The sequence below is a fragment of the Rhinatrema bivittatum genome, chromosome 8, assembly GCF_901001135.1.
Source record: "Rhinatrema bivittatum chromosome 8, aRhiBiv1.1, whole genome shotgun sequence".
Classification (NCBI taxonomy): domain Eukaryota; kingdom Metazoa; phylum Chordata; class Amphibia; order Gymnophiona; family Rhinatrematidae; genus Rhinatrema; species Rhinatrema bivittatum.
Window position 1 is genome coordinate 225,645,828 of NC_042622.1, and position 27,141 is coordinate 225,672,968.

At 47.6% G+C, this 27,141-nt stretch overlaps 1 protein-coding gene across 2 annotated transcripts in view; it reads left to right on the forward strand.

Annotated features, from left to right (window-relative positions):
• Positions 1–27,141, forward strand: part of RBM10 (RNA binding motif protein 10) — a 158,287-nt gene that overhangs the window by 31,125 nt on the left and 100,021 nt on the right. For both annotated transcript variants that reach the window (XM_029613792.1, XM_029613793.1), the window contains exons 8-10: positions 12,894–12,954; positions 26,233–26,409; positions 26,517–26,677. In XM_029613792.1, coding sequence (XP_029469652.1) covers positions 12,894–12,954; positions 26,233–26,409; positions 26,517–26,677 — 399 coding nt within the window. The remainder of the gene's footprint in view (positions 1–12,893; positions 12,955–26,232; positions 26,410–26,516; positions 26,678–27,141) is intronic.

A 27,141-nucleotide genomic window follows, 5' to 3' on the forward strand; every position in this document is an offset into this window, starting at 1 on the left:
CTTCCTGGAGCCTTAACCTGGTCCTTTGAGGTTTGTGTGCGGTGCCTTTTGAGCCTCTGTATGGAGCGACGCTGAAAGGCCTGACTCTCAAAGTAGTTTTTCTAGTAGCAATATGCTCTGCTAAGTGGATTTCGGAGTTGCAAGTGGTGTTCTGTTTGGGATCCTTTCCTTCAAATTTCTGATTCAGGGATTTCGTTGTGGACGGTGCCTTATTTTTTGCCTAAGGTGGTTTCCACTTTTCATGTAAACCAGACGGTGGAGCTTCCAGCTTTTCCTGTGGTGGAAGCATCCGTTCCACATGCAAAGGAGCTCTAAAGATTAGATGCTCTGCGAGATCTATTGCGCTGTCTCCAGGTAACGAATGAGTTCAAGAGGGCCGACCACCTTTTTGTTTTGTGGAGTGGTGTAAAACGAGGTTTCAAAGCTTCTAAGGCTACTATTGTGCGTTGGTTGAAAGAGGACATTGGGTCCACTTACATTATGTTAGTTAAGGGGTTAGCAGCAGGGAGAAAGGGGGGCGAGTGAAGGATGCAGGAAAGTGTTTCTCAGGAGAAGACACAAACGGAGGGGAAAACTCCATTCAATGAATTAATTTTTCAGTTTAAATAACAGATTGGTGAGAAATTAAAAGATAATAACCTTGATTTAGGAAGAATGTTTAGTTTTGTTTACAGTGAATAAAAATCTGTATCTTGTCAGTACAGGGAATACAGAATTGAATGAGCTTTTCCTTTTTGGAAAGAGTTTTGTTTGTTTGAACAGAGCGTTACTACTGTAAGTTTTTTATTTTTTTTTTTTTGAAGGTGCGCGTAAGTGTAACTGATGGAGTAAGTTATGGCATGGTAATGTTAATTATGTATATTCAATGCTAAAGTATGTTAGTTAAAAATTGTCATATCCTAATGATGCCAGATCACATCCCTGTTGTCTGTAATAAGAGTTAATCACACAAAAATAAATCCTCAGTTAACTGCCGGTAGGGAGATTCCGGCCGGTTTGCAGGCTCGTTCTACAAGTTCGCAGGCGGCCTCCTGGGAGGAGGCGCAGCTGGTGTCTCCTCGAGATTTGCAGAGCAGCGACTTGGAAGTCGCTACATACTTTTGCGCGGCACCATTGTCTGGATTTTGGAGATTCAGGTTCTCCTTCCTTTGGCGAGAGTGTTCTGTGAGTGGGACTCTCCAGGTCCCACCCTAAGTAGGGGGCTTTGGTACATCCCAGGAGTCTGGACTGACCCTGGTACGTACAGGGAAAGGAAAATTGGTTCTTACCTGCTAATTTTCATTCCTGTAGTACCACGGATCAGGCCAGAATCCGCCCGTTTTCCTGGAAGGGGAGAGTCGCCCGCTCAGCTCTGCTGTTGACTTATAAATACAGATTTGTTTAATATGGTTCTCATAATTTTTCAATATTTTTACTTAGTTGTTTGGACATTATGTTTTGTGCTTTATGCTTGGGTACAGATCTATACTGAGGAACTGCAGGTGGCACTGGGGTTTATGAGACAGTGTCAGTGAAACTTTGTCTCCATCTGCTGGCAAGGATGCATAACCCAGCAGCCTGGACTGATCTGTGGTACTACAGGAACGAAAATTAACAGGTAAGAAAAACTTTTCCTTTACTTCCTTCTCCCCGGCACTGGTGGTGCATGGAGGCAATTCTGTGAGGTCCCTCTTTGTGTTTATGGGCTCCTGGTGTCTTTTTTTTTTCCCCCCCCTTCCTTTCGTGCAACTGTCTACCGCGTGGTCCGCGCGATGCTGAGACATGCTTAGAAGCTCAGGTGCTCTGTTTGCAGCTGCGACTCCTTCCGTTTAATGCGGGATGGCTGCTGCTCCCAGTGCCTCTCTGCAGGGGAAGGCACGTCAGAAGAGACTGCAGCAACTACATCGCAGCGGCGCCGGTAAAGGGCCGAAGACTGTGTGACGCGAGGCCGATGATCCATTCCTGCTGAGCGCAGGAACGGCGGCAATTTTGGAAACTTGCCACTAAGTCCCAGCCTGCAGCAGGGGGAGGGGATCTCTTGCTGGCGCTTTCACCGCCCAATTTATGCCTTGAAGAGGCCTGAGGGGGAGGGGGGGGAATTCCCGGGGAGGATTCAGATCCTCTGGAGGAGGATTCTGAGTGTTCCCTGTATGTACCCGGATCAGTCCAGATAGTTGGGTTTTGCCTCCAATCCAGCAGATGGAGACAGAGAAATTTGGACTGACTCTGCCACTTAACCCGAGGTGCCACCTGCAGTCTGCCAGTATTTCTCTGTCTCCAGCAGATGGTGGAGGTGCAAAATCCTGCAGTCTGAGACTTAAAAAAAAAAGTAAAGCAAAAAAAAAAAAAAGGACGAAGTTGTCTTCATACAGCCTCCCAGGGGGAAGATAGATCCTAGTGGGACCATCCCCCCTGGTATGTGAGGCAGGAGAGCTGGTGGTCGGGGCTTCCTCTTCAGCTCCTGGAGCCTAGCCGTCATTCAGGGTGATGCCAGGGGTCCCGGTTCACTCACCCTGTTGGGATCCACTTGAGCCTGCTGCTTTCCCAGGGAAGTTTTCTTGCTCTGTTTTAAAAGTTAAAAAAAAAAGGTAGTTTTTTTTTTCTAGCGCTGCTGGCGCTTTCAGGCACTGTTCGAGTTTCCTTTTTGCTGCGGCAGCTCTCCAACCTCCCATTCCCTCGGTGTAAATTTCCTGCCTTCCTCAGGCCCGTAATCGTCTGCCTGGCCGCTGATTGTCCTTCTGCTGCCGTCATGCTGCGTGGGACAGCGTGCAGGGCCTGCAGCGACGCGCGCGACTGTCGCATGATGAGTTGTGCGCTCGTTGCTTCCCCAGGGAGGAGGACTCGTTGAGCGCTGCTGCGTGGGAGAAAGTGAGGAAGCCCCGCGAGCCTGGGAGGCTCTCAGCGTGGGCAGCCTCCGGCAGATCCCTTCCTGCAGAGCATGGGAACGGAAGCCATTTTGTCAGCGTTCGGGTCTGCCGGGGGGAGGGGGATTTCCTGTCTCCATTATTGCCGCAATCTGAGGCTTCTGGTAGGGGCCATACGCTCAGGAAGCTGCAGAGCCAGATGAAGGGGGACTGGAAGATGTTTCTGACTCCTCCTCTTTTGCCTTGGATTTTATCCGGCTGTTACAGAAGATGTTTAAGGCAGGCAGGTCAGCCAAGCGGCACCGGAGCAAGGCTCCTAAGCGTGCCGGGGCCCCAGTGAAGCCCAGGGACCCAAAGGCCAAGTGGCTGCTGAGATCTTCCCCACTCCCACCAGTGGCAGACACCTCTTCAGAGGGCTCGCGACAGGATGATCTGCAGGGGCAGAACCCTTGGGACGGACCCTGGGCTGGATCCTCAGGGCCCAGACCACATTTCTTCACAGGCGTCTACTGTCGAAGGTGATTATCCCATGGTGGTCCGGCTGTTCCACAGGGAGGAACTAAGCCCGCTTATACCCGCAGTCTTGGAGGAGCTGGGTATTGACGCTCCTCCTGAGAGTTTGGAGTTGGGAGTAGTAGATCTGGTTATGGTGGGGCTTCAGGGTCCCACCTGGGGTTTTCCATTCCTTCAGTCCATGACTGCCTTGCTTTTCTGGGAGTGGGATACTCCGGACACGGGGCTGAAGGTCACTCGAGCCATGGACAAGTTGTATCTGCTACCGGAGGAAGCGCTGGGTCAACTGAGGATTCCTAAAGTGAATGCTTCGATTTTGGTGGTCACTAAGAAGATGACCATTCCAGTCACCGGCGCCACGGCACTCAAGGATCTTCAGGATCAGAAGCTGGAAGGGCACCTCAAAAAGATTTTTGAGATGTTTGAGCTGGGAGCTTGGGCTGCTATTTGTAGTAGTTCTATGTTGAGAGCAGGTCTGCACTGGGTTTAGCTATTACAGATGGCAGGACATTGTCACCCGCGGAGTCCATACAGGCCGAGCGGTTGGAAGTTGTTGTGGCCTATAGTGCAGATGCACTCTATGACCTCCTCCATACTTCTTCGAGATCCATGGTGGCGGCAGTGTCAGCTCGGAGACTCCTCTGGTTGAGGAATTGGGTGGCAGATATTTTTTTCTAAGACACAGCTTAGTTCGCTGCCCTTTAAATGGAAGTTGCTCTTCGGGAAGGACTTAGAAGAAATGATCAAGTCCCTCAGGGAGAATAAGGTGCATAAGTACCCAGAGGACAAACCGAAGGCTAGAAATGCTTTTTCGTCTTGCTCTCGCGGAAATAGACGATTCAGGTCTTCCAGATCTTCACGTCAAGGCACCAGCAGGCAGCAGTTGTGGAACTAGTCCTTTCGTGGATGCCGGCCTAGGTGAGATGGCTCTTCCCAGGGGCAGGGCGGAGTTAAATCCCCCCCAATGAGGCGAGGCTGGCTCACTCCTCTGTGCCAGCGATAGGGGGCCGGTTGGTTATTTTCTACGAGGAGTGGGTCAAGATAATGTCGGACCAGTGGGTCTTAAGTGTCATAGAAAAAGGCTACGCTTTAGAATTTGGTCGGCCTCTAAGAGATCGTTTTCTGGTTTCCCCGTGCTCTTATGAGCAGAAGAGGGTGGCGGTTTGGGACACCATCCTCCACCTCTGAGAGATGGGAGCCATTGTGCGGGTGCCTCTGGAAGAGTGCAGGCGGGATTGTTACTACATCTATTTCGTGGTACCAAAAAAGGAAGGTACCTTCCATCCCATTCTGGATTTAAAGACTCTGAGAATCCCCCGCTTCTATATGGAGACTCTGCGGTCCATTATTGCATCAGTACACAGAGGGGAGTATCTCGCCTCTTTGGGCATGACAGAAGCATATCTGCACATCGGGATATGGTGCGATCACCAGAAATATTTGAGGATCATGGTTGTGGGAGAGCATTACCAGTTTTGCGTCCTGCCTTTCGGATTGGCTACGGCTCCCAGGACCTTTACCAAGGTCGTGGTGGCGGCAGCTCCCTGCAAGGAAGGGGACCTGGGCCACCCGTACTTGGATGGCCGGCTGATTCGAGTGAAGTCTGAGTTCTCGTGTCAAGAAGCGGTGGATCGGGTCCTCCAGCGCTTGAAGGTGTTGGGTTGGATAGTCAACCTGGCCAAAAGTCACTTGATTCCTTTCCAGATGTTGGCGTTCCTGGGACACGGTTCAACACACGCATGGGGAAGATCTTCCTCACTGAGGAGAGGATTGTCAAGTTGCAAGCTCAGAATTGATCGCTGTTAGACAAGACGTTACCCTGAATATGGGACTACTTGCAAGTGCTCGGATCTATGGCTTCCACCTTGGAGTTGGTACCATGGTTGCTCATATGAGATCCGATGTCCGAGCGTTTTTATTTGCCTCTCCAGGAACCGGCGAGGTTCAGTCTGCAGTGGTGGCTTCAGCTGGACAAGTTACGGAGGGGAGTAGACCTGGTTATCTCGTCTTGGATAATTGTTACCACAGATTCCAGCCTCTCCGGTTGGGGAGCAGTTTGTCAGGAGAGATCGGTGAGGGCCGGTGGTCTCCGGAGGAAGCCTCATGGTCGATCAACTAGTTGGAGACCAGAGTGGTATGGCTGGCTCTCCCGGCCCTCCTACCCCTGGTCAGGGGAAAGCCAATGACGGTGTTATCAGACAATGCAACCTGGGTGGCTTACATCAATCGTCAAGGCAGGATCAAGAGCTAAGAAGTAGCCAAGGAAGCCTGGGAGTTGGTCACCTGGACTGAGCTACATCTGGAGAGATTGGCAGCTTCCCATATCGCAGGCATTCACAATTCTCAGGCAAATTTTTTGAGCCATCATCAGTTGGATCCTGGGGAGTGGGAGTTGTCAGACAAAGCATTTCAACTAATTTGTCTCAAGTGGTCCACTCCTCGCGAGGACCTGATGGCAATGTTTCGCAATGCCAAGGCTCCTTGGTTCTTCAGCAGACAGAAGGAGAAGGGGTGGATGCTCTAGTTCTGCCCTGGCTGGTGCATTTTCTCCTGTATGTCTTCCTGCCATGACCATTAATAGGCAAGTTTGTGTGCCACATAGAAATCCACCCGGGTGAGGTGGTGCTCGTGGCTCCAGAATGGGCGAGATGTCCGTGGTTCACGGATCTGATCAACCTAGCGGTGGATGGTCCCCTGAAGTTGGGGCACATGCCGAATCTCTTGCACCAAGACCCCGTTTGTTTCGATCAGGCAAATCGCTTTTGTCTAGTAGCTTGGCTTTTGAGAGGGAGCGTTTGAGGAATAAGGGTTATTCGGATGGTGTGATAGCTGCCCTGCTCCAGTCCAGTATGACCTCTACTTCGTTGGTGTATGTCAGTGTGTGGGGAATTTTTGAGTCTTGGTGCCTTGAGCACAAACTGGATCCTCTTCGGGGCTCTGTGGGGGATGTCTTGTCCTTTTTGCAGGACAGCCTCATTAAAGGTTTATCCTTTAATTCCCTGAGAGTTCAGGTGGTGGCTCTAGGTTGTTTTCGTGGCAAAGTGCGAGGAGTTGCGTTGTCGGCACATCCGGATGTAGTTCGTTTTCTCCAGGGAGCGAAACATTTGCGTTCTCCAGTTCAGAATCCTTGACCTTCCTGGAGTCTTAATGTCATCCTGAAAGCTATGTGTATGTCTCCGTCTGAGCCTTTGAAGTGGGCGACGTTGAAAGATCTTACTTTGAAGGTGATCTTCCTGGTGGCGATATCTTCTGCCAGACAGATATCGGGGTTTCAGGCCTTATCCTGCAGGGAGCCCTTTTTACGAATTACGGACTTGAGAAGTGTGCCAGTCCCAGTCAGTCCAAGGGCAGTGGTCATCGCAGGAAGCGTTGTGGTCCATCAATCGCCTCGAGACGCAAGCGGTGCTTTTGGCCCTTCAGGAATTTTTACCTCTAGTGCTTGGTCGCTTGGTCAGAATCCTGTCCGACAATGTAATTACAGTAGCCTATATCAACCACCAAGGGGGGACCAAGAGTCGAGCAGTGGCTCGGGAAGCGGAAATGCTGAGGTCTTGAGCGGAACAGCACCTAGTTCGGATAGCAGCTTCTCACATAGTGGGGTATGACATGTGCAAGCCGATTTTTCTCAGCCATCAGCAGTTAGATCCCGCAGAATGGGAGCTATTGGACGAAGCAATATGTCTCATTACTCACAGATGGGTTCCCTCATATGGATCTAATGGCAATGCAGCGGAATGCCAAAGCTCCTTGCTTCTTCAGTGGCAGAGAGCGAGGAGCAGAAGGGGTCGATGCCCTGGTTCTCCCTTGGTCAAGTGACGTTCTCATTTATGTGTTCCCGCTGTGGCATCTGGTGGGTAAAATACTCAGAAGATAGAGGTCCGCCCAGGAAGAGTGATTCTGGTGGCCCCAGAGTGGCCTTGACGACCTTGGTTTGTGGACCTGATCAATCTAGCAGTGGACAGTCCGTTGAAGCTGGGACATCTTCCAAACCTGCTTCATCAATGTCCTATATTTTTCAATCAGGTAGATCGCTTTTGTCTAGCGGCTTGGCTTTTGAGTGGCAGCATTTGAGAAAAAACGGTTATCCGGATAAACCCATATCGGAAGGGGAGGTGGGTATGGTCATCCGCCAGCTCAAGTCATTTAAGGCCCCGGGCCCCGATGGGTTTACCGCCAAATTCTACAAGTTGCTCGTGGATAAGATAGCAGCTCCTCTGGCTGCGGCTTTTTCGGCGTTGATTGAAGGGGGGTCCTTTCCTACGCACGATAATTTAGCCCTTATTACCCTCATTCCTAAAGCGGATAAGGACCCTTTAGAGCCGGGCTCGTACCGGCCAATTTCATTGTTGAATGTGGACCATAAGATCTTGGCTAAGGTGCTGGCGGATAGGCTGGCCCCACTTTTGCCCGCTTTGGTGGGAGATCACCAGGTGGGCTTTGTGAGGGGGCGGTATGCGTTCGCTAATGTTCGCCGCGTCTTAACAGCCATGACGATTTGTCGTCATCTCGAGCAACCTCACGTGGTGATCAGTTTTGACGCGGAGAAAGCGTTCGACCGAGTGGAGTGGCATTACCTATTCTCATTACTGGAGGCTATGGGGTTTCAGGGATTTTTTCTCCAGGCTGTGCGGCTCTTATATTCGGACCCCCGGGCGGTGATCCTGGCAAATGGGGCTCGGTCCGAGCCCTTTAATATCACCCGGGGCACTAGGCAAGGGTGTCCGTTGTCCCCGCTGCTTTTTATTCTGCAACTCGAGCCCCTGTTGCTCACCCTTTATGCTTGTCGCGCGGTGCGTGGGGTTCGATTTGGGGCGCGTCTCTTTAAGGGAGTGGCGTTTGCAGATGACCTGTTGGTGTTTGTGACGACCCCGCCGGCCTCTTTGCCTCCTTTAATGCAGTTGATTCGGGAGTTTGGAGTCTTCTCGGGTCTGAAACTGAATGAATCTAAATCCTCCGCCCTTGTTTACCCCGCTGCTTTGTCTGAGCAGTGGCGCGACTCCTTCCCGTTGCATTGGGTACCGGATCATTTAATGTATTTGGGGGTGCGTCTCCCCGCGGATCCCGCAAATGTTTATCAGGCGAATGTCCCAGGCAGACTTCGGTCCACGTTAGATACTCTGGCTGCCTGGAGTGCCTTGCCCCTGTCTTTGTGTGGCAGAGTCAATCTTTTTAAAATGGTTCTTTGCCTCGCTGGCTCTATCTTTTGCAAAATCTACCCTTAATTCTGAAACGCAGGGATCTCAGTAGGCTGGATGGCGCCCTGCGGCGTTTTCTCTGGCGGGGGAGGAAACCGCGGGTTCCGCTGAGTTGGTTGAAGGTGCGCTGGGGTAGGGGGGGTTTAGGGGTCCCGGATATAGGGGTTTACAATTTGGCCTGTCATTGTCGGATCCTAAGGGACTGGCTGTTGGACTCCTCGGTGCACACCCCGTTGTATGCGGATCGGGCTTTAATGGTGCCCTTTGTCCCGGCGAGTGTGGTCCAGGGGGCTACTAGTACGCTTCCTAGTCTTCTTCGACAGACTGCCCTGTTAAGCCCGCTTCGGCAGACGTGGCGGCAATTGTGTGGGTTGCTGAAGTTGCCCCCCCAGTGTGCTTACCTTTTGCCGGTGCAGGGTAACGTAGATTTTACCCCGGGTTATCAATCGGCGAGCTTCGCCGCTTGGGAATCTCAGGGGATCACCCGTTTGGGACATTTATATAATACGGACGGTGAGCTCCTTACTTTTAAGGAACTTGGGGAACTGTATGGTTTGGGAGCTGCGCACGTTTTCCCTTTTCTTCAGATTAGACACTATATACGTGCTATCCCAGAGGAGTATAGGGCGCTTGCCGTGTATCAGACCCTGGACCGAGTGTTCCATTTCCCATTGCCCAAGGCCCTGTCACTAGCAATGTACTATAAGCAATTACAGCGCTTCTTCGAGGAAGATCATTGCACCACCTTGGAGATGAGGTGGAATAGTGATGGTGATTTTGTTGTGACCCAATGTATTCTCCAAGCTGGTTTTCGGCGTGTAGCCAGGATCTCGGCCAACTCCTATTATAGGGAGATGCAGTTTAAATTCCTCAGTCGTGCTTATATTGCACCACGGGTGGCCTGTCATTTCCATGCGGATATCTCCGCGGGTTGGTGCGCTGTGGTCATGCCCGCGGCACCCTCTCCCATGCTTTTTGGTCATGTCCTCCCATATGGAGGTTTTGGCAGAAGATAACTGATTATTTGACTGATTTATTGGACGTAGCCTTTCCTGCAACGCCACATTGGCTTTTGTTTGGCTGTATCTCCCCAATTCGGATTCGGGATCCTGGCTCGCGCATGTTCCTGCAAAAGGCATGTCTTGTAGGTAAGAAGATCATCCTCTCTGTTTGGCGTGCGCCCGAACATCCCTCCTTCTGGGCCTGGCGAAATGGACTGCACTCCATGGCGACTATGGAGGGATTGGCTGCTCGGCGATCTCCAGTCAACCGACGCCGATTTTTAGCCATCTGGCATCCCTACATTCAGTCTCTTCCGCACCGTGCACGAAGTCTTCTCCTCAATGATTGATTTTTTTTTGTTCTCCACAACTGTTTCTGATGGTTCTAGTCTGTTTCTGTTCTGGTTTTGGTGGCGGGTAGCTCCTCCACGTGTTTGGTCTGATAGTACTGGGTGGGTGGGGGGGGGAGAAAACTTAGTGACTTACTGTGTTAGTCTTTTCTGGTTGTTGTTGTTCTGGGGGATGAAGGATCTACACCTCCCCAGTTGATTGTATATTCCTTTGAAAATAATAAAAAACCGTTTACACAAAAAAAAAACGGTTATCCGGAGGATGTTAGCACCATTTTGTTGCAACCTTGTAAGTCCTCCACCTCTCTCTGGCTTATGCTAGGGTATGGAAGGTTTTCGAGCACTCATAAAGAAATTGATCCTCAGCGAGCCTCGTTGTCCCAGATTCTGGCTTTCTTGCAGAATGGGCTGGTTAAGGACTTATTGTTTAACTCTTTGAGAGTGCAGGTCTCCACCCTGGCCGGTTTCAGGGGCAAAGTCCATTGGAGACCACTGGCGGCGCACCCAGATGTGGTGCGTTTTCTTAGGGGAGCATTGTATTTGTGCCCTCCCACTTGGGCTGTTTGTCTGTCTTGGTGCTTTAATTTGGTCCTTAGGGGATTGTGTGTGGTGCCATTTGAACCTCTTAGAAGAGCTACCATTAAGGATCTCGCTCTGAAGATGGTTTTCTTGGTGGCTATTTGTTCAGCCAGAAGGGTGTCTGAGATTCAGGCCTTATCCTGCAGGGAGCCTTTTTTGCGGATCTCTGACTCGGGGGGGGGGGGAGGTTTCATTGAGCACGGTTCTGTCTTTCCTCCCTGAGGTGGTGTCAGCGTTCCACTTCAGTCAGCTGGTGGAGCTTCTGATTTTTCAGAATATAGAGCTGGGTTCGGCTCATGCTTCCGAGCTAAGGCATTTGGATGTCAAGCGGGCTTGTTACGGTACTTGGAGGTGACCAACAGCTTTAGGCTGTCGGATTACCTCTTTGTGCTGTGGAGTGGTGCAAAGAGGGGTCAGAAAGTTTTGATGGCTATGATTGCTCATTGGTTGAAGGAGGCTATTGGTTCTGCTTACATTTGTCGCAGCCGTCTGGTCCCGGAGGGGTTGAGGGCTCATTCGATGTGATCTCAGGCAGCCTCCTGGGCGGAGTGTCAGCTAGTATCTCCACAGGAGATTTGCTGTGCAGCGACTTGGAAGTCTTTGCGTACCTTTACCAGACACTATAGATTGGATGTTGTTGGTTTCGGAGAGGGTGTTCTTCGAGCGGGACTCTATCAGTCCCACCCATGTTAGGGAAGCTTTGGTACATCCCAGGCATCTGGGATAATATGGATACGTACAGAGAAAAGAAAATTGGTTCTTATCTGCTAATTTTCGTTCCTGTAGTACCACAGATCAGTCCAGAGATCCACCTGGGTATAGAGTCTGCTCGTTTCTGTCTGTTTTTTATCTGAAGAATGGCACAGGGTTTTTTTTGTCTGTTAAACTTTGTATCATGGTTGACAATGTGTATTTCTTCTTTCCTCTGCTCGTTTGGGAGATATTGTATTCTTCGTTTGATTTGGAACTGTTCTTTACTTGGTAACAGCTTGGGTACATAGTAATACTGAGGGGTGCAGGTTCTACACCAGGTTATAAGCTGGTGGTTGTGAAAATGTCTCTGTCTCCATCTGCTGGAGGGGAGGCAAAACCCAAGAGTCTGGACTGATCTGTGGTACTACAGGAACGAAAATTAGCAAGTAAGAACCAATTTTCCTATGCCAGACAACCGGAAGAGAAAAGTCTCTTTATTCAGGAGAAGGTGATAGGAATGGGGGTGTGAGGGAGAAGTGTGAGAAGGAAAGAAGTTTGGGGATGGCAGGAGAAGGGGAAGAGGATAGGAGGATTGTAGGTGGGAAAGATGGAAGGAGATCAGGAATTTGGGATAGAGGACGAGGAGGGAGTAGTTGAGATTTAAGAGGTGAGTTCCAGGACCTCGGGAGAGGGGAGGGGTAGGAAGGGGAAGGTTCAAGCTTTGAGGGTAGAATCTGAGATCAAGCGAATTGCAGTGCCGGGGGCAGGGGGAGGAGACAGGTGTCCCTACAAAGCTCTAGGTCCTGCTTCCCCCTTTCATTCTCTCTCTAGCCTCCCAGCCAGTCTGACATACACACACGCACCTAAAAGCAATCTTTTCTTGCTGTCTCACACGCACACCACCCCTGTTTCCCTTTCTCACACACATAGACACATGCCCACCCTGCTGATCCCCACTCCTATCCTCCCTTAATGATCCCCCCTTTGCTTTATCTGTTCCAAGCTCACTCCCTTTCCTCCTGTCCCTGAATGATAGGAGGGGGCTAAATTAGGAACTAACAGAGCTCCTCTTTGCTTTGCTGTGTCTGCTCCAGGCTCACCTCCTCCTTGTCTGTTCCCTGCTGTCTGTCTGGGAGGGGCTGGATCAGTAAGCAGAAGACTTCTCTCTGCTGAGAGAGAAGGCAGCAAATCTTCAGCCAGCCTGCTGTTCCCCAGATTTTTGCCACTTTGGCACAGACCTAGTGTGCCCATGCACCCGCCATGCCAACCCGACATAATTAGCTCCATTTTATTCCCCTATTTCCAAGCTTTGCACACAATTCAATTGAAAAAATGTTCTTGGCCTTGACAATTAGTCCATGTGTTGCTAAAGAAACATACTAAATGATGTAAGGAAAGAATTACAAAGCACAGAATCGACATTTCTTGAGTTCTGGTGCTGGTCACTATCTCTGATCAGATTACGTTTCTGACCTGGGACCTGGATGGAACATTTTTGCTGCTTTAGCTGTTTTTTCCTGTTTCCCCCAGGGTTTATACAGAGCTTTTTCCTGTCTTTTATCTTGTTGAGAGAGTTTCTGTGGGTATGGAGTGTCTGCTACAGAAATGGAGGTGCCAGCTTCCCAACTCTCCATCCCTTTAGCAGCTCTCCACCTGCAAACTCTTGCCCAACACTACTAGTGCTAAACACCCAATCTTTTGTATGTTTTGTTTTCTCAGTGTGGCGTGCAAAATTTCAAACGGCGGGAAAAATGTTTTAAGTGTGGCGTCTCCAGATCAGGTAAAATAAAAAAAAAAAAACAAACAAAAAAAACAAAAACAACCTGTGGAGGGGAAGATGGGAAGCTTGTTAAAGCATTAACTGATTATTATTGACTGGTAGCTTGTCATCTTGATGGGTGTCCAGTCCAAGCAAAATTTAAACTTGGGTTGGGCTAGATCTTCTGAATTTATTAGAAAAGAGCTGGAAATCTTATTTTATGGCAGACTTTGTGTAGTGTGTGTTCCGTTTAATTTAGTTTTTAATAATAGCTACTTAATCTGGTTCATCTGTCATGCAGTGTCCAGAAAGTGTCATTTCCTAGCATGTAGCCAGATGGACTCAGGACCAATGGGTTATGTGCTCCCCTGCTAGCAGATGGAGATGGAGTCAGGTTTCAAAGCTGACGTCACCCTAGATACACCCCTGCAGTGACCTCAGCCCCAGTATCACTCCGTCTCCTAGCAGATGTAGACATGCTTTCCTTTCGGGATTGCAGTACTCCTTAGAGAAAATTTTACCTTTAAATTGGAGAAAGATTGAGCCCCACTCTCCTGCAGTAATAACTAAAGGTCCCTCCCCCAGTCGAGAATTCCTGAGGCGGTTTCCAAGATCCCTCAGAGGTGAGCCTTGGTCCGGTAGCTGGTTCCTAGCGTGGACCTTGCTGCTGAAGCAGCTGAAAGGTAGCGGAAGCAGGAAGCTGAGAGCTGCGGTGATGACCAAAGCCCCCTCCCCCTGAAGCTGGAGACAGTCTCTGTACTCAGCCGGTAAGCGCTGAACCCAGGTAAGTAAAGAGAGAAGAGGATTCCTCCCAATTCAGAAACGCCGAAGGGCTTCGGCAAGTCTTTCCTCTGGTCTCCTTGCTTGGCGTGCCATAGCGATGACGTTCCTGATCCCATTGGAGTAAGGGAAAGGGACTTCCGAGTGGATTAAGTGCCCCCCCCCCCCCAATGGGCTAGGCCTCGCTTCAGACTCGGTGGGCACACCGCGTGGTAGGCCGCGGCAGCACCATCTTGCGCGCGGTTTTCTGTGCCTCATTGCCCTCCATAGAGCATCAGTGCGTGCGGTGCATGTGCTGTGTGCATAATATTGCACATACGTGCGCTTCAGTTTACGTGCATTGGTACAGGTTCTGTGAGCACTCGATTTCAAGCGCTAGCCACCTGAGCGCACAGTTACCGTTCATAATGGCTCCAGCAACAAAGAAGCATAGGCAACACTCTTTGTGCTGCCTGACTTATTAAGGGCTATATAGTCTGACCGTGATCCTTACCTATGTCAGCACTATAAGGAGGCCCAGGGAGAGTTGGACTCCCAGAACTTTTCTAAGCCCTGCTCCTCCCATTCAGAGGATGGGTCAAGCTCGATCTTAACCGGTAGTACCCTGGATCTGAGTAATCCCGGGGCTTGGTCTACCATGGGAGAGGGAAATTCAGCTGCACCTACCCCAATTCCCCCTGGGCCAGGCATGGATCCGGCAGCTTTTTCTTGGGTGGAATTTTTTTAAGGCCTTCAAGCCTTTGTACAGGCGCAGTCTGTCTCTCCTGCCCCTGTCCAGACCGAACTCCAGCCAGGAAGGACTCGCTGTCCCAGCCCTATCAATAGACCTCGAGACATGTCTCATCTCACCAAGGGTATCCCTGACAAGGGACCCAGACACCACAGATGACAAAAGGGATGCAGATTCATTGGAGGATGGGGAAAACCCTCCAGGCTTGGAGCCATATCGGACCATGTTACAGTTTTTCCATAGAGATGAATTTCTGGCCCTGGTTTCCCTGAAGACTCTGGGAGTTCCTGGTGTGGACCCTATGACGAACCAAAGAATCCCATCCTGATATCTCTATGGAAGGCCTCTTGCTATTTTCCAATGCTGGAAGCCATCCAGGAGTTGATTGACCTGGAAGGGGACACCCTGGAAGCCAGTTTTAAAGGTGGTCGAGCATTGGAAGCTAAGGACTAGGGGGCATTCCATGAAGTTAGCAAGTAACACATTTAAGACTAATCGGAGAAAATTCTTTTTCACTCAACGCACAATAAAGCTCTGGAATTTGTTGCCAGAGAAGGTAGTTAGTGCAGTTAGTGTAGCTGGGTTCAAAAAAGGTTTGGATAAGTTCTTGGAGGAGAAGTCCATTAATGGCTATTAATCAATTATACTTAGGGAATAGCCACTGCTTTTAATTGCATCAGTAGCATGGGTTCTTCTTAGTGTTTGGGTAATTGCCAGGTTCTTGTGGCCTGGTTTTTGGCCTCTGTTGGAAACAGGATGCTGGGCTTGATGGACCCTTGGTCTGACCCAGCATGGCAATTTCTTATGTTCTTATGTACTCACTGGATCCAGCGGCCAGAGAACGCCTGCATTTCCCCAAAGTGGACGCCCTGATCTGTGCTGTTTCGAAGCAAACAACTATCCCAGTGGAGGTAGGAGCGGCCTTAAAAGATGCGCATAATAGGCGGTTGGAGTCTATCCTTATACAAGCCTTTGAGGCAACAGCAATGACACTATAGATGGCTTCGTGTTGTGCCCTGGTGGCTCACTTGTGCCTGCTTCTCTCGCAAGAGGCAGATAACTTAGGGGTGCATTCCAGAGAGGCTATGGATCCCGCCACTGCCTTTTTAGTGGATGCGGGCTCTGACCTAGTCCGTACCTTGGCCAGAGGAGTGGCCTCAGTGGTGGCGGCCAGAAGACAGCTATGGCTGTGAAATTGGTCAGCCGATGCGACCTCTAAGGCAAACCTCACAAAGATGTCCTTTAAGAGATCCCTCCTATTTGGGAGTGAATTGGAAAAGCTGGCCAGTAAGTGGGGTGAATCGCCAGTGCCTCGGCTACCAGAAGATAAGAGAAAAAGTTTGCAGTGACCCTCGCCTGTGAGGGGATCAGGCCAGGGGCTCCCAGCGCTTTCGGCCATATAGGAACTCAACGTTTCAGAGGTCCTCGGGAAGTTCTCAGACCTTTTGGAGTTGACAACCAAAGAGAAGGGCTGGTTTAGGTTCGGTCCGAACTTCCCAATGAAGTTTTGCCGACCCATCCTTGGGATGAGGAGATAGGAGGTTGACTATCCCTCTTCTACCAGCGGTGATTCAAGATCATGTCAGACAAATGGGTACTGGATATCATACGAGAAGGATACATGCTAGAGATTCGCAGCATTCCTCGGGACATATTCATGATGTCTCCATGCCACTCCCAGCACAAGAAGCTGGCAATGGAATCTACCTTAATATGACTCCTCAAGTTGAGGGCTATAATTCCTGTACCTACATCCCAGGAATATATGGAGCATTATTCCATCTATTTCATCATACCCAAGAAGGAGGGTTCTTTTTGCCCCATCCTGGACCTCATGAGCGTCAACCATCATCTACGAGTAATTCATTTCCGCATGGAAACTCTGTACTTCATCATAATGGCCGTGCAACCGGGAGAGTTCTTAACCTCTCTGGACCTCTCGGAAGCCTACCTTCATATTCCAATCCAATAAGACCAACAGCATTTCCTGCGCTTTGCGGTGCTGGGCCGTCATTATTAGTTCCAGGCGTTGCCCTTCGGCCTAGACACTGCCCCCAGAACATTTTCCAAAATTATGGTGGTCGTGGCGGTGGCACTGAGGAAAGAAGGGATCCTGGTGCACCCTTACTTGGACAACTGGTTGATCTGTGCGAAGTCGTTAGAAAAGTGTCTCCAAGTGACCCGCAGGGTGACGTTCCTGCTTCAGGAGCTTGGTTGGGTAGTGAACATGGACAAAAGCAGTCTCAAGCCCTCCCAGTCCTTAAAGTATCAGGGAGTCTGGTTTGACACCAAGCAGGACAAGGTCTTCCTCCCACCCTTGAGGATAAGGAAGCTGATGTGCCAAGTGCATCAATTGATGAACACAATGCGCCCCAGGGTGTAGAGCTATCATCAGGTCTGATGGCATCAACCTTGGAGGTAGTACCGTGGGTGAGGGCCTACATGCATCCACGCCAACGCTTCCTGCTGTCATGTTGGGACCCCCTGTCCCAAGACTATTCAGTTCACCTTCACCTATTGATGGAAATATGTTCTCTGCTTCAGTGGTGGCTACAGAAAGTTCACCTGAGCAAGGGTGTAAGCCTGTCCCCACCAAACTGGCTAGTCCTCACGATGGACGCGAGCCTCCGGGGGTGGGGAGCTTACTGTTAGGAACTGACAACCCAGGCGTATTGGACCATGGAAGAGGCACACTGGAACATAAACCGCCTGGAAGCCCGGGCAGTCAGATTAGCGTGTCTACAGTTCATCCACATGCTCCAGAGTCTGGCGGTCTGCGTGATGTCGGACAATGCAACAACAATAGCCTACATCAACCGCCAGGGAAGAACCAAGAGTCAGCAAGTGTCTCTGGAGATAGATCTCCTTATGGAATGGGCGGAGTTGAGAAGATTTCGGCATCCCACATCGCAGGAAAAGACAACTTTCTCAGCAGGGAGAATCTGTTTCCAGGAGAATGGGCATTGTCGGCCAGAGTCTTTCAGATCGCTGGGCCTCCTATCTATCGACCTGCTGGCCACATCTTACAATGCGAGGGTCTCCCGATTCTTCAGTCGCAGAAGAGATTAATGTTCCCTGGGCATCGATGCCCTTGTTCAGACCTGGCCAGAGGAAGACTTACTGTACGCCTTCTCTTCGTGGCCCCTGCTGGGCAAGGTCATTCGCAAGATCGAGTTCCACAGGGGATTAGTCCTAGTGACTCTGGATTGGCCCAGATGCCCGTGATATCAGACATGTGTAGGCTTCTGGTGGAGACCTCCCTTGCCTTCCTCTGCACAGGGACCTGCTCCAGCAAGGTCTGGTCCTTCACGAGAATCCAACCCTTGAGAGGGCTCGCCTGTTGAGTAATTACCACCTTGCTCCGTGTGTGGATGTTCTCGACTTCCTTAGCCTATTGCGGATCCGGAGAATATTTGAGGCCTGGTGTGAGGAACATGGGGTTGCCCCTTGGACGGCCAAAATCCCACTGGTTCTGGAATTTTTGCAGGACGGCCTGAATAAAAGGTTGTCCCTTAACTCCTTGAAGGTCCAAGGTAGCGGCTATCTCCTGTTTCAGAGGCGAGGTGAACGGAACCTGCCTGTCCGTGCATCCGGACATGGCCCATTTTCTAATGGGAGTAAAACACCTCCGGCTACCCCTACAGTGGCCGGTTCCTTTGTGGAATTTTAATCTAGTATTGGACTTTTTAGCAGGGCCTTCCTTTCGGCGCTGCGAGGTCTATCCTTGTGCCTGTTAATGCTGAAAACGATGTTCTTGGTGGCGATGTGCTCAGCTCATCGCATCTCTGAATTACAGACACTGTTGTGTTGGGAACCTTCACTCCAGATTACTCCAGGAGCGTTACAACTTCGAACCGTTCTATCTTTCTAGCCCAAGGTCATCTCGGAGTTTCACTTGAATCAGTCCATTTTGTTACCGTCCCTAGATAGGCACAAGGGCACAGAAGACTACTGCCTCCTCCGCCATTTAAACGTTAGGCTTTTGGTGCAGTATCTGGAACTCTCAGAACCGGTTTGCAAGACGGAGCGCTTGTTTTTCTTCACGGTGGAAGGAGGCAAGGTGAACCAGCTTCGCTTGCTACCATAGCTTGCTGGATCAAGGAAGAGGTAGCGGAAGCTTATGTAGAGGTAGGAAAGCCATTACCCTTTCAGGTTAATGCTCATTCCACTAGGGCTCAGGGCAGTATCTTGGGCGGAAGCTAAGCTACTGTCTCCGGTCGACATCTGCCAAGCAGTGACTTGGTCTTCCTTGCACACCTTCTCCAGGTTCTATTGCCTGTCTGTTCGGCCCCGAGAGGATGCAGCCTTTACAAGGGTGGTGCTAACTTTACCTTGGGCAGCCTCCCGCCCTGATTGGGAGTAGATTTGTACATTCCATTGGTCCTGAGTCCATCAGGCTACACGCTAGGAAATGGAGAAATTACTTACCTGATAATTTTGTTTTCCTTAGTGTAGACAGATGGACTCAGCAGCCCGCCCATGGCTGCCCAAAATGGTGCCAAGGAATCTCCCATGAGATGAATATAGATTCCAAGAGGTTACAGGTAACATAGAAACATAGAAATGATGGCAGAAGAAGACCAAACGGCCCATCCAGTCTGCCCAGCAAGCTTCACACATTTTTTCTCTCACCCAATCCCTAGATCAGGGCATCTATGATCTTGCTGGGATTCAGCACTTATTTTTGGTAGAGTACAGTTATGGTTATCCATTTTTAATCACATTTTAATCGTTATAATCAAATTTTAATCAAGTTTGTCAATACAAAAGCCGTTGTGGACATAGAAGCGAACACTGAAGGGCTGAGGTCACTGCAGGGGTATATCTAAGGTGATGTCAGCTTTGAAACCTGACTCCATCTCCATCTGCTAGCAGGGGAGCATATAACCCACTAGTCCTGAGTTCATCTCTCTACACTAAGGAAAAAGAAATTATCAGGTAAGTAATGTCTTCATTCCATTTCATCCTACGCCAGTCCAGTCCATGTAAGTGGGCTATGTCCCTATACCATTAGATGGATGCAGAGCAGTTTTCGGCAGTGATATTGCCACTACATAGAGGTGGTGCAGTACAGAGAGAGCCAGTAATACTTTTCATCCAGTCAGACGAATGGGTTATGCTCACTGACCAGCAGATGGAGACAGAAATCAATCGATTGGCTGATGGCTCCCTCTCTCCTTCTGAAGTCTTCTCACCCTCACTGCCGGCCAGGAACAGGAAAGCATATATTTTATCTGAGGTTTATTTGCTCAGAAGTACTCTTCCTTTAAATTTAACTTAAAAAAAGAAAAGAGAGGAAAGGAAGTTTAGCAGCACCTTAGAAGGGTTGGTGCTTTCAGCAGTAGCGACTAGCGCCATAGGGAGAGATGTCGGCATGTCCTTGACAGTACTGGGAGTCCGGAGCAGTTAAGGGAGAGTGACTCATTTGATCACGCTGCACTGGGATGTGCCATGTGCACATCTATAATTGCGCTGACCTAAGCTGAACCTGCTAGGCCTGTAGTTTGATACACAGGCTTCTCAATACTATTGTGCTTTATGCGGATTGTGCCTCAAGGTGGGGTGGGGGGGAGGAACCTCTGAGTGTGCCTGAAAGGGGTAAAGCATCTTCGCCCTCCAATTCGTAAGTTGTGTCCGGACTGGAATCTTAAACTGGTTTTGCGGGCGCTTTGTGATCCGCCTTTTGAACTCTGGATCGGGCTTCCCTAAAAGACCTTACTTTTGAAGACTGTTTTCCTGGTGGCCATTTGCTCTGCTAGATGGATTTCAGAACTGCAGGCTCTTTCCTGTCGATCCTTTCCTACGCATTTCTACTGACAAGGTGTCTTTGTGTATGGTGCCTTCCTTTTTGCCTAAAGTGGTATCTGCCTTCCATGTGAATCAATCCGTGGAGTTGCCCGGTTTTCCGGACTGGTCTCTAGATTCTTCATCGGGGAGAGACCTTCACCTCTTGGATGTTTGCCGGATACTGCTCCATTATTTGAAAGTCACTAACTCCTTTCAGAAGTCGGACCATCTTTTTGTATTGTTTGGGGGACCGAAGAAAGGAGAGGAGGCATCCAAGGCCTCCTTGGCTCGCTGGTTGAAGGAGACCATTTGTTTGGCCTACATTGGTAAGGGCCGGCCCATTCCAGTTGGTTTGAAAGCGCACTCTCCGAGAGCACAGGCGGCTTCCTGGGCGGAGTGTCAGTTGGTATCTTCTGAAGAAATATGTAGGGCTGCAGTCTGGTCCTCAATGTATACCTTTACAAGACATTACCATCTGGATGCATGGACACCGGAGAGCACGTTTTTTGGGGAAAGTGTTCTGAGAGCAGGTGTTTCGGGTTCCCGCCCGGTGTAATGTGGCTTTGGTACATCCCACTGGTCTGGACTGATCTGGGTATGTTCAGGAAAGGAAAATTGGGTTTTACCTGCTAATTTTCGTTCCTGTAATACCACAGATCAGTCCAGAGGTCCACCCCGGTAAAACTACTGAAAGACTGATTTGCCTGGTAGTTATCCGCTGTACATAAGAAGTCTAAGGGATAATTCCTTTTCATTTTGCATGTTATGAACTAAGGTCCATTACTGGGGTTTCCAGGTTTCGGGGAAATCAACCTTTGAGGTTTTTTTCTTGTTTGCCCTTATTGGGTTTAAATGTTTTTCTGTTGTATCTTAGCTTGGGTATTAATCAATACTGAGAAGCTGCAGGTGGCACACTTGGTATATAGCAGTGCCTCAAAGTTTTGTTCTCTGCCTCCATCTGCTGGTGGGAGTGCATAACCCACTGGTCTAGACTGATCTGTGGTATTACAGGAACAAAAATTAGCAGGTAAGACCCAATTTTCCTTTCCCTTATCTCTGGTTCCTTCAGAGGCATATTTGGCATAGCCATCAGGGAAGTTATTCGGAGTTTTCTCACTTTTGTTTTTCATTGGAGGTCTTTATCAGTTCAGGATGCTTCCTTTTGTCTCCCCACCAGATGGCATCTGCCATAGTATTGGAAGTAGCGGCAGTTTTCTATAGAAAATGAGGTTCATGATTCTTCAGTATTTGGATAATTGTTTTTTAGAACCAAGTAGCATCATTAAGGCCTCCAAATGTCCAACAGGGGACTACAGGGTCTTAGATGGCTTGGGCTCTGTAATCAGTGTTAAGAAGGGAAGTTTATCCTTCCAGTTTCTATAAAACTCAGCCTTTGGAAGGCCTGGAAGCCTTCCTTGACACAATTTTAGGTGAGGGAAATGCCTTACAGTGGACACATTGTTGTGGCAGGTGTGAAGCTTCGCTGTTTATAGAATCTCCAAGAGCTTGAAATTATTTTCAGATCCTCAGTTCCAGGTTGATCATTTTGGATCTAGTTTCACAAATCCGGGCTCACATGAGGCCCTTTCAAGTCTCTTTCCTGTCTCTGTGATTGCCCCTTTCCCAAGATTAACAGTACCATCTTCCTTTGCCCGAATGGTTGGTCCCTCAGAATTTGTTGCGAGGTGTGAGTTTGTTCCCCCTCCTGGATTCCTAATTGTGGCAGATGCATGTCAGATTGGGGGGCACGTTGTTGGAAGCAGTTGGTCTAAAGAGTCTGGTCTTCAGAGGAAACAGCCTGTTTGTTTGTTTGTTTATTTATTTGCTTTTTTATACCAACATTCAATTCAAAATATCACATCGGTTTACATTGAAACAAATTGTCATCAAATACTATTGAGAACATAATACAGTAAACAGTTCAAAAACATAACGTATGGAACTAAGAAACACCAGATTAAAAAAAACAAACCTATAGATTAAAAATAGATCTATATAAAGCAATAACTTATCATTGTTACACAAATTTCAGTATCTCATGAAAATAAAAGGAAAAAACCATAGATAAGGGGATGTAATCTATTGTGTTTGTTGGGGGAAAGCTTTGATAAAAAGCCATGTTTTGAGGTTTTTTCTAAAGGTAGGTGTGGAAGGGTCGGTCCTTAGTGGCGATGGTAGGGAGTTCCATAGAGTAGGACCAATTATAGAAGGCTCATAGTAGCTATTTTGAGAATTTATTTGCTGGTGGGAATAGTGAGTAACCCAGTGTCTGTTGAACGAAGATTTCTAGTAGAAATACATTGATATAGTGGTTTTTGTAACAGCATTTTGAAGCAGTTGAAGAGGTTTAATTGTGGAAACAGGCAAACCTATTAAGATGGAGTTGCAATAGTCTAATTTTGCAAAAATTAAGGCTTGTAGTACTGTTCTAAAGTCGGGGGGGGGGGGGGTGCAGTAAAGGCTTCAGTTTTCTCAGAATTTGAAGTTTATAAAAATCTTCTTTAATTAGATTTTTGGTGTGAATTTTGAAATTAAGTTCTTTATCTAAGGTAATTCCAAGGTCCCTAACTACCGTGGATATTTTAAAATTAGGGATTATTGATGGATCTATAGGTGGTGGTGATGATAATGTTTTGGAGAGAAGAAGAAACTCTGTTTTGTTATGATTGAGTGATAGTGCCATTTGAGATAAGATGTTGTTAATATCAAATAGATATAGTTCCAATTGTGACAATGTACTGTTGATGTTATCTTTAATAGGTAATAAAATTTGAACATCATCCGCATAAAGGAAGTATGAGAGGCCTAATTTATTCAGATAGTGACATAATTGAAGCATGTAAACGTTGAAAAGGGTAGGAGAAAGGGATGAACCTTGAGGGACACCTAGTGGGAGAGGTGAGAGATCCAAAGTATTGTTATTGTACAATACCTTGAAGGAACGATTAGAAAGAAAAGACTGAAACCATTTCAGAACATTACCATTTATACCAATCTCTTCTAATCTATGGAGTAGTAACTTATGGTCGACTGAGTCAAATGCAGCAGAGATGTCTAAGAGAATCAAGAAAAAAAGAGGTTCTGTTGTCAAAACCATGATGGATTTTATCAACCAGAGTAGCTAAAAGTGTTTCAGTGCTATGTCCTTTCTTGAAGCCATGTTGGGCCGGTTAGTAGAGTAATATTGTTTTCTAAGAATTCCGTAAGTTGTAAATTAACTATTTTTTCTATAATTTTAGTAAGGAAAGGTAAAATGGAAATGGGTCTGTAATTAGCCAAAATTGATGGGTCTGAATGTGGCTTTTTTAGAATTGGTTTAACAACTGCACATTTAAGTGAATTTGGGAGGAAACCTTGTACAAGAGACAGGTTAACTATATCAGTGATAGGCCTAGCTAAATTAAGGCTAATCATGGAATTAGCTTTAGGGATTTAATAGGGATAGGATCAAGTGGGTGTGCTGCCGGGTTCATTTTATGGAGGATGGATTCTACTTCAGAGGGGGCAATGGTCTCCCAATGTGACCAAGCAGAAGTAATGGAAGATGTGTGTGAAGACAAATCAGAGTTACAAGTGAAATTTATTGTAGCAAGCTTCGATATTTTGTCATTAAGATAGTTTGCAAATTCATGGCATGATATTGAAGGTTTATCACTTTGAGAGTCGTGATTAATATTAATTGTTCCATCAACCACCTGGAAACCAGGGCAATAAGACTAGTCCTGTGTGCTTTTTCTCCCTTTATTCAAGGAGAAAAGTCTACTGTACGTTAGTGACAGGGTGGTGGTGTAGCTCAACAGAAAAGACATCATCTAGGAGTGTTGGAGGAGAAGAATCTTGGGCAGTTTGGAATCTGCATATTTGAATCTGCAGCTTTTGTCAGTGCTCATATTGCGGGTCAGGAGACAAACAGGCCAATCTTCTGAGCAGGAACTTTTTGAATTCAGATGAATAGAAGCTAAGCCAAAAGATTTTTCTGTGAATAGAGCTCAGATGGGGCAGACCTCACATGGATCTAATAGCAACTTGCCGCAATGCCAAAGTTTGGGCGTTTTTGTTCCGCCTTTGCCAGAGGGATTTTTCTTTCTTTCTCCTTGGCCCCTGATTGGCAAGTTTGTCAGAAGATCTCAATGCTGAGTGGTTGTGAGGTTCTTGTGGCTCCATGTTGGCCTCAGGAACCATAGTTTGCGAGTCATATATAGCTCCAGATTGTTTGTCCCTAGTGTCTATCTGGTGTAGTGAGTCTTTTGAGACAGAGTACGATAACTGTTTATCTCACAGTTTGACTCTGAAAAGGTTATTCTTGATGTTTTCCATCCTGCGCATCTTTGTGATTCTGCAAGGATTGGTCAGTTTCTCCCTGCTTCTGGTTTAACACATTTTTAGCTTCCTTGAGAGAGGCTTGGAAAAGGGTTTGACCTTGAATTCTTTAATGCTCAAATTGCAGCTATCTCATGTTTCGGAGCAGAATTTGTGGAATTTTGGTGGCTTCCCATCCATGTGTCTCCGATTTTTTTCTTTGTATAGTTAGTTATGGTCTTCCTTTTGGCCTCTGGTTACTCAGTGATACCTCAGTTTGGTTCAGAGGATGTTAGGTAAGCCTCCCTTTGAGCCTCTGAAATGGGTCTCTGTTATAGCTCTTACCTTAGAAGCTGTAGCAATCTGTTCAGCTCGCAGTATTTCTGGGTTTCAGGCTCTTTTCTGGAGAGAACTATTTTGTGTCCTTTCATCCTGTGCCGCCTTTTGGAAGGCATTGCCAACTTTTCTTTACCTCACTCTATTCCTCTGTTTGTTTTTAGAAGGAAGAGTGTCAAGGTAGTAGTAGATCTTCAAGATTCTTGGTACTCATTAGATATTTAGAGGTATCTAATTTTTGTTGTAAGAAAGGCGCTTTGTTTTGTTCAGTGGACTACATAAAGGTGAGGTGGCCTACAAGATTCTCTGGCTAGGTGAATCATTGTCTCAATCTCTTCTGCATACTTACTCGAGAGCCATCAAGCTCCTGAGATTCTTCGTACTGACTCTGTTAACGCATAGTTATTTTCTTCTGCAAAAGTGATAGCAGTTGTGTTGGTGGGTTTTTGTAAGGCAACTATATGTTCATCCTTACATTCATTTGCAAAACCCTGCGAACTGAATGTCTTTGCAAAAGAGAACGCAGCTTATGGGGCTGGTGTTTTCCAACGTGGCCGTTAACTTCCTCCCTCCCTAATTAGTTTATTTATTTATTTATTTAAGGGTTTTTTATATACCGAGGCACGTTTGCAAAACATCACCTCGGTTCACAATGTAACATAACTTAGCAACAAGCTTTACAATGATATCATTTTTTAACAGGAAGTGGGATTAACAATATTGGAGGAGATAATACAAAACTTATATACATATGTACATATATGTACATATGTATATATGTATATACATATATATATAGTTGCGCTTTGGTTCTTCTCACTTGTATGGACTGGGCTGGTATAGCAGGATGAAATAGGATACATTTTTACCTGTTAAATTTTCTTTCCATGAATCCTGCTACACCAGTCCAGGACCTTCCCAGGAAACTGTATGTTTCAGAGGAACAGGTAATTTTCAGCCTGTTAACTCTTTCTTGTCCTTTAGTCTTTTGGTTCCTTCAACAGATCTTGGACAGGTAATATAATGTAGGAGAATTTTTTCTGGAAATGTTTGAAGATATTAATTTGAATGTTTATAGTTTTGTGTATTTATTTTATTTATTTTTAATTTTTATATACCGAAATTCCTTCAGTGCTTTGTCAAAAGAATACTGGCTTCCTCTGTGCTGCACTTACTCTGTGTAGTGGTGGTGATGTCACAGACAAAAACTACATGCCCTGCTTCCATCTACTGATGGGGTCATAACTCACTTGTGTGGGCTGGACTGATGTAGCAGGATTCATGGAAATTAAATTAACAGGTAAAAATTTCTGTCTTGTGGTGTCTGTTTTTTTCTGATTGTTATTCCTTTGTGCTTTTGTTCACAGAAGCAGAGCAGAAGCTGCCAGCTGGCAGCAGGAAAGAGCAGCAAGGGGGGTTATTCTCTGGTGGGGAACACAGTCGAGGGCTTTTACCCCTCCCTCAGCCTTACCAGACTCCAGTCCTGTCTGCAGGCCAGCCATTGTCTCACCTCTCGGAGCCATGTGCCGATAATGCCAATGACAGTGAGTGTTCTTGCAGCCTTCTGGTGCAGGGCATTTTCTCAAGTCGGAGTTGATGTGCAAGTTGGGGTTCTCACACCAGTTCTGAAAATGGCTTTCTCTCCTCCCAGCTATCATCCTGAGGAACCTGAACCCTCACAGCACACTGGAGTCCATTCTGAGTGCCCTCTCCCCATACGCTGTACTCTCCTCTTCCAACGTCCGTGTCATTAAAGACAAACAGACCCAGCTCAACCGTGGCTTTGCCTTCATCCAACTCTCCACCATTGTGGTAAGTTCTAATGCAAGAGGGAGGCAGCCTTGGCATAGCGTCATGGGGGCAGCTGGGTTAACATGGTCCAGGCTCTCTCATCCTGACATTATGCAAAGATTAAATCTTCACATAATAGATTCATATGTGTTGCCTGTGTGATTCCCAGCTCAGTTTACTGCTTAAAATTGGATACTTGTTCCATTGGTGGTTACTACACCAAGAAAATGAGATCCAACCCAACAAAGTTAATGTATTTCAGTAGTATTTCCTCATAATGTTAGGGAGTTGTCGATAAAAGTCAGCCGTTCCTTCTTTTCTTATTTAGCCAGTCCAGTCCAGATACATGGGGTTATGCTCACCAACCAGTAGATGGAGACAGAGACTAAAAGATTTTCTGATATTACTCCTTATAAGCTCCCTTGCCAAACTCAACCTGCCAGTGTACTCCTGTATTCTCTGTCTCCAGCAGATGGTAGTCGAGC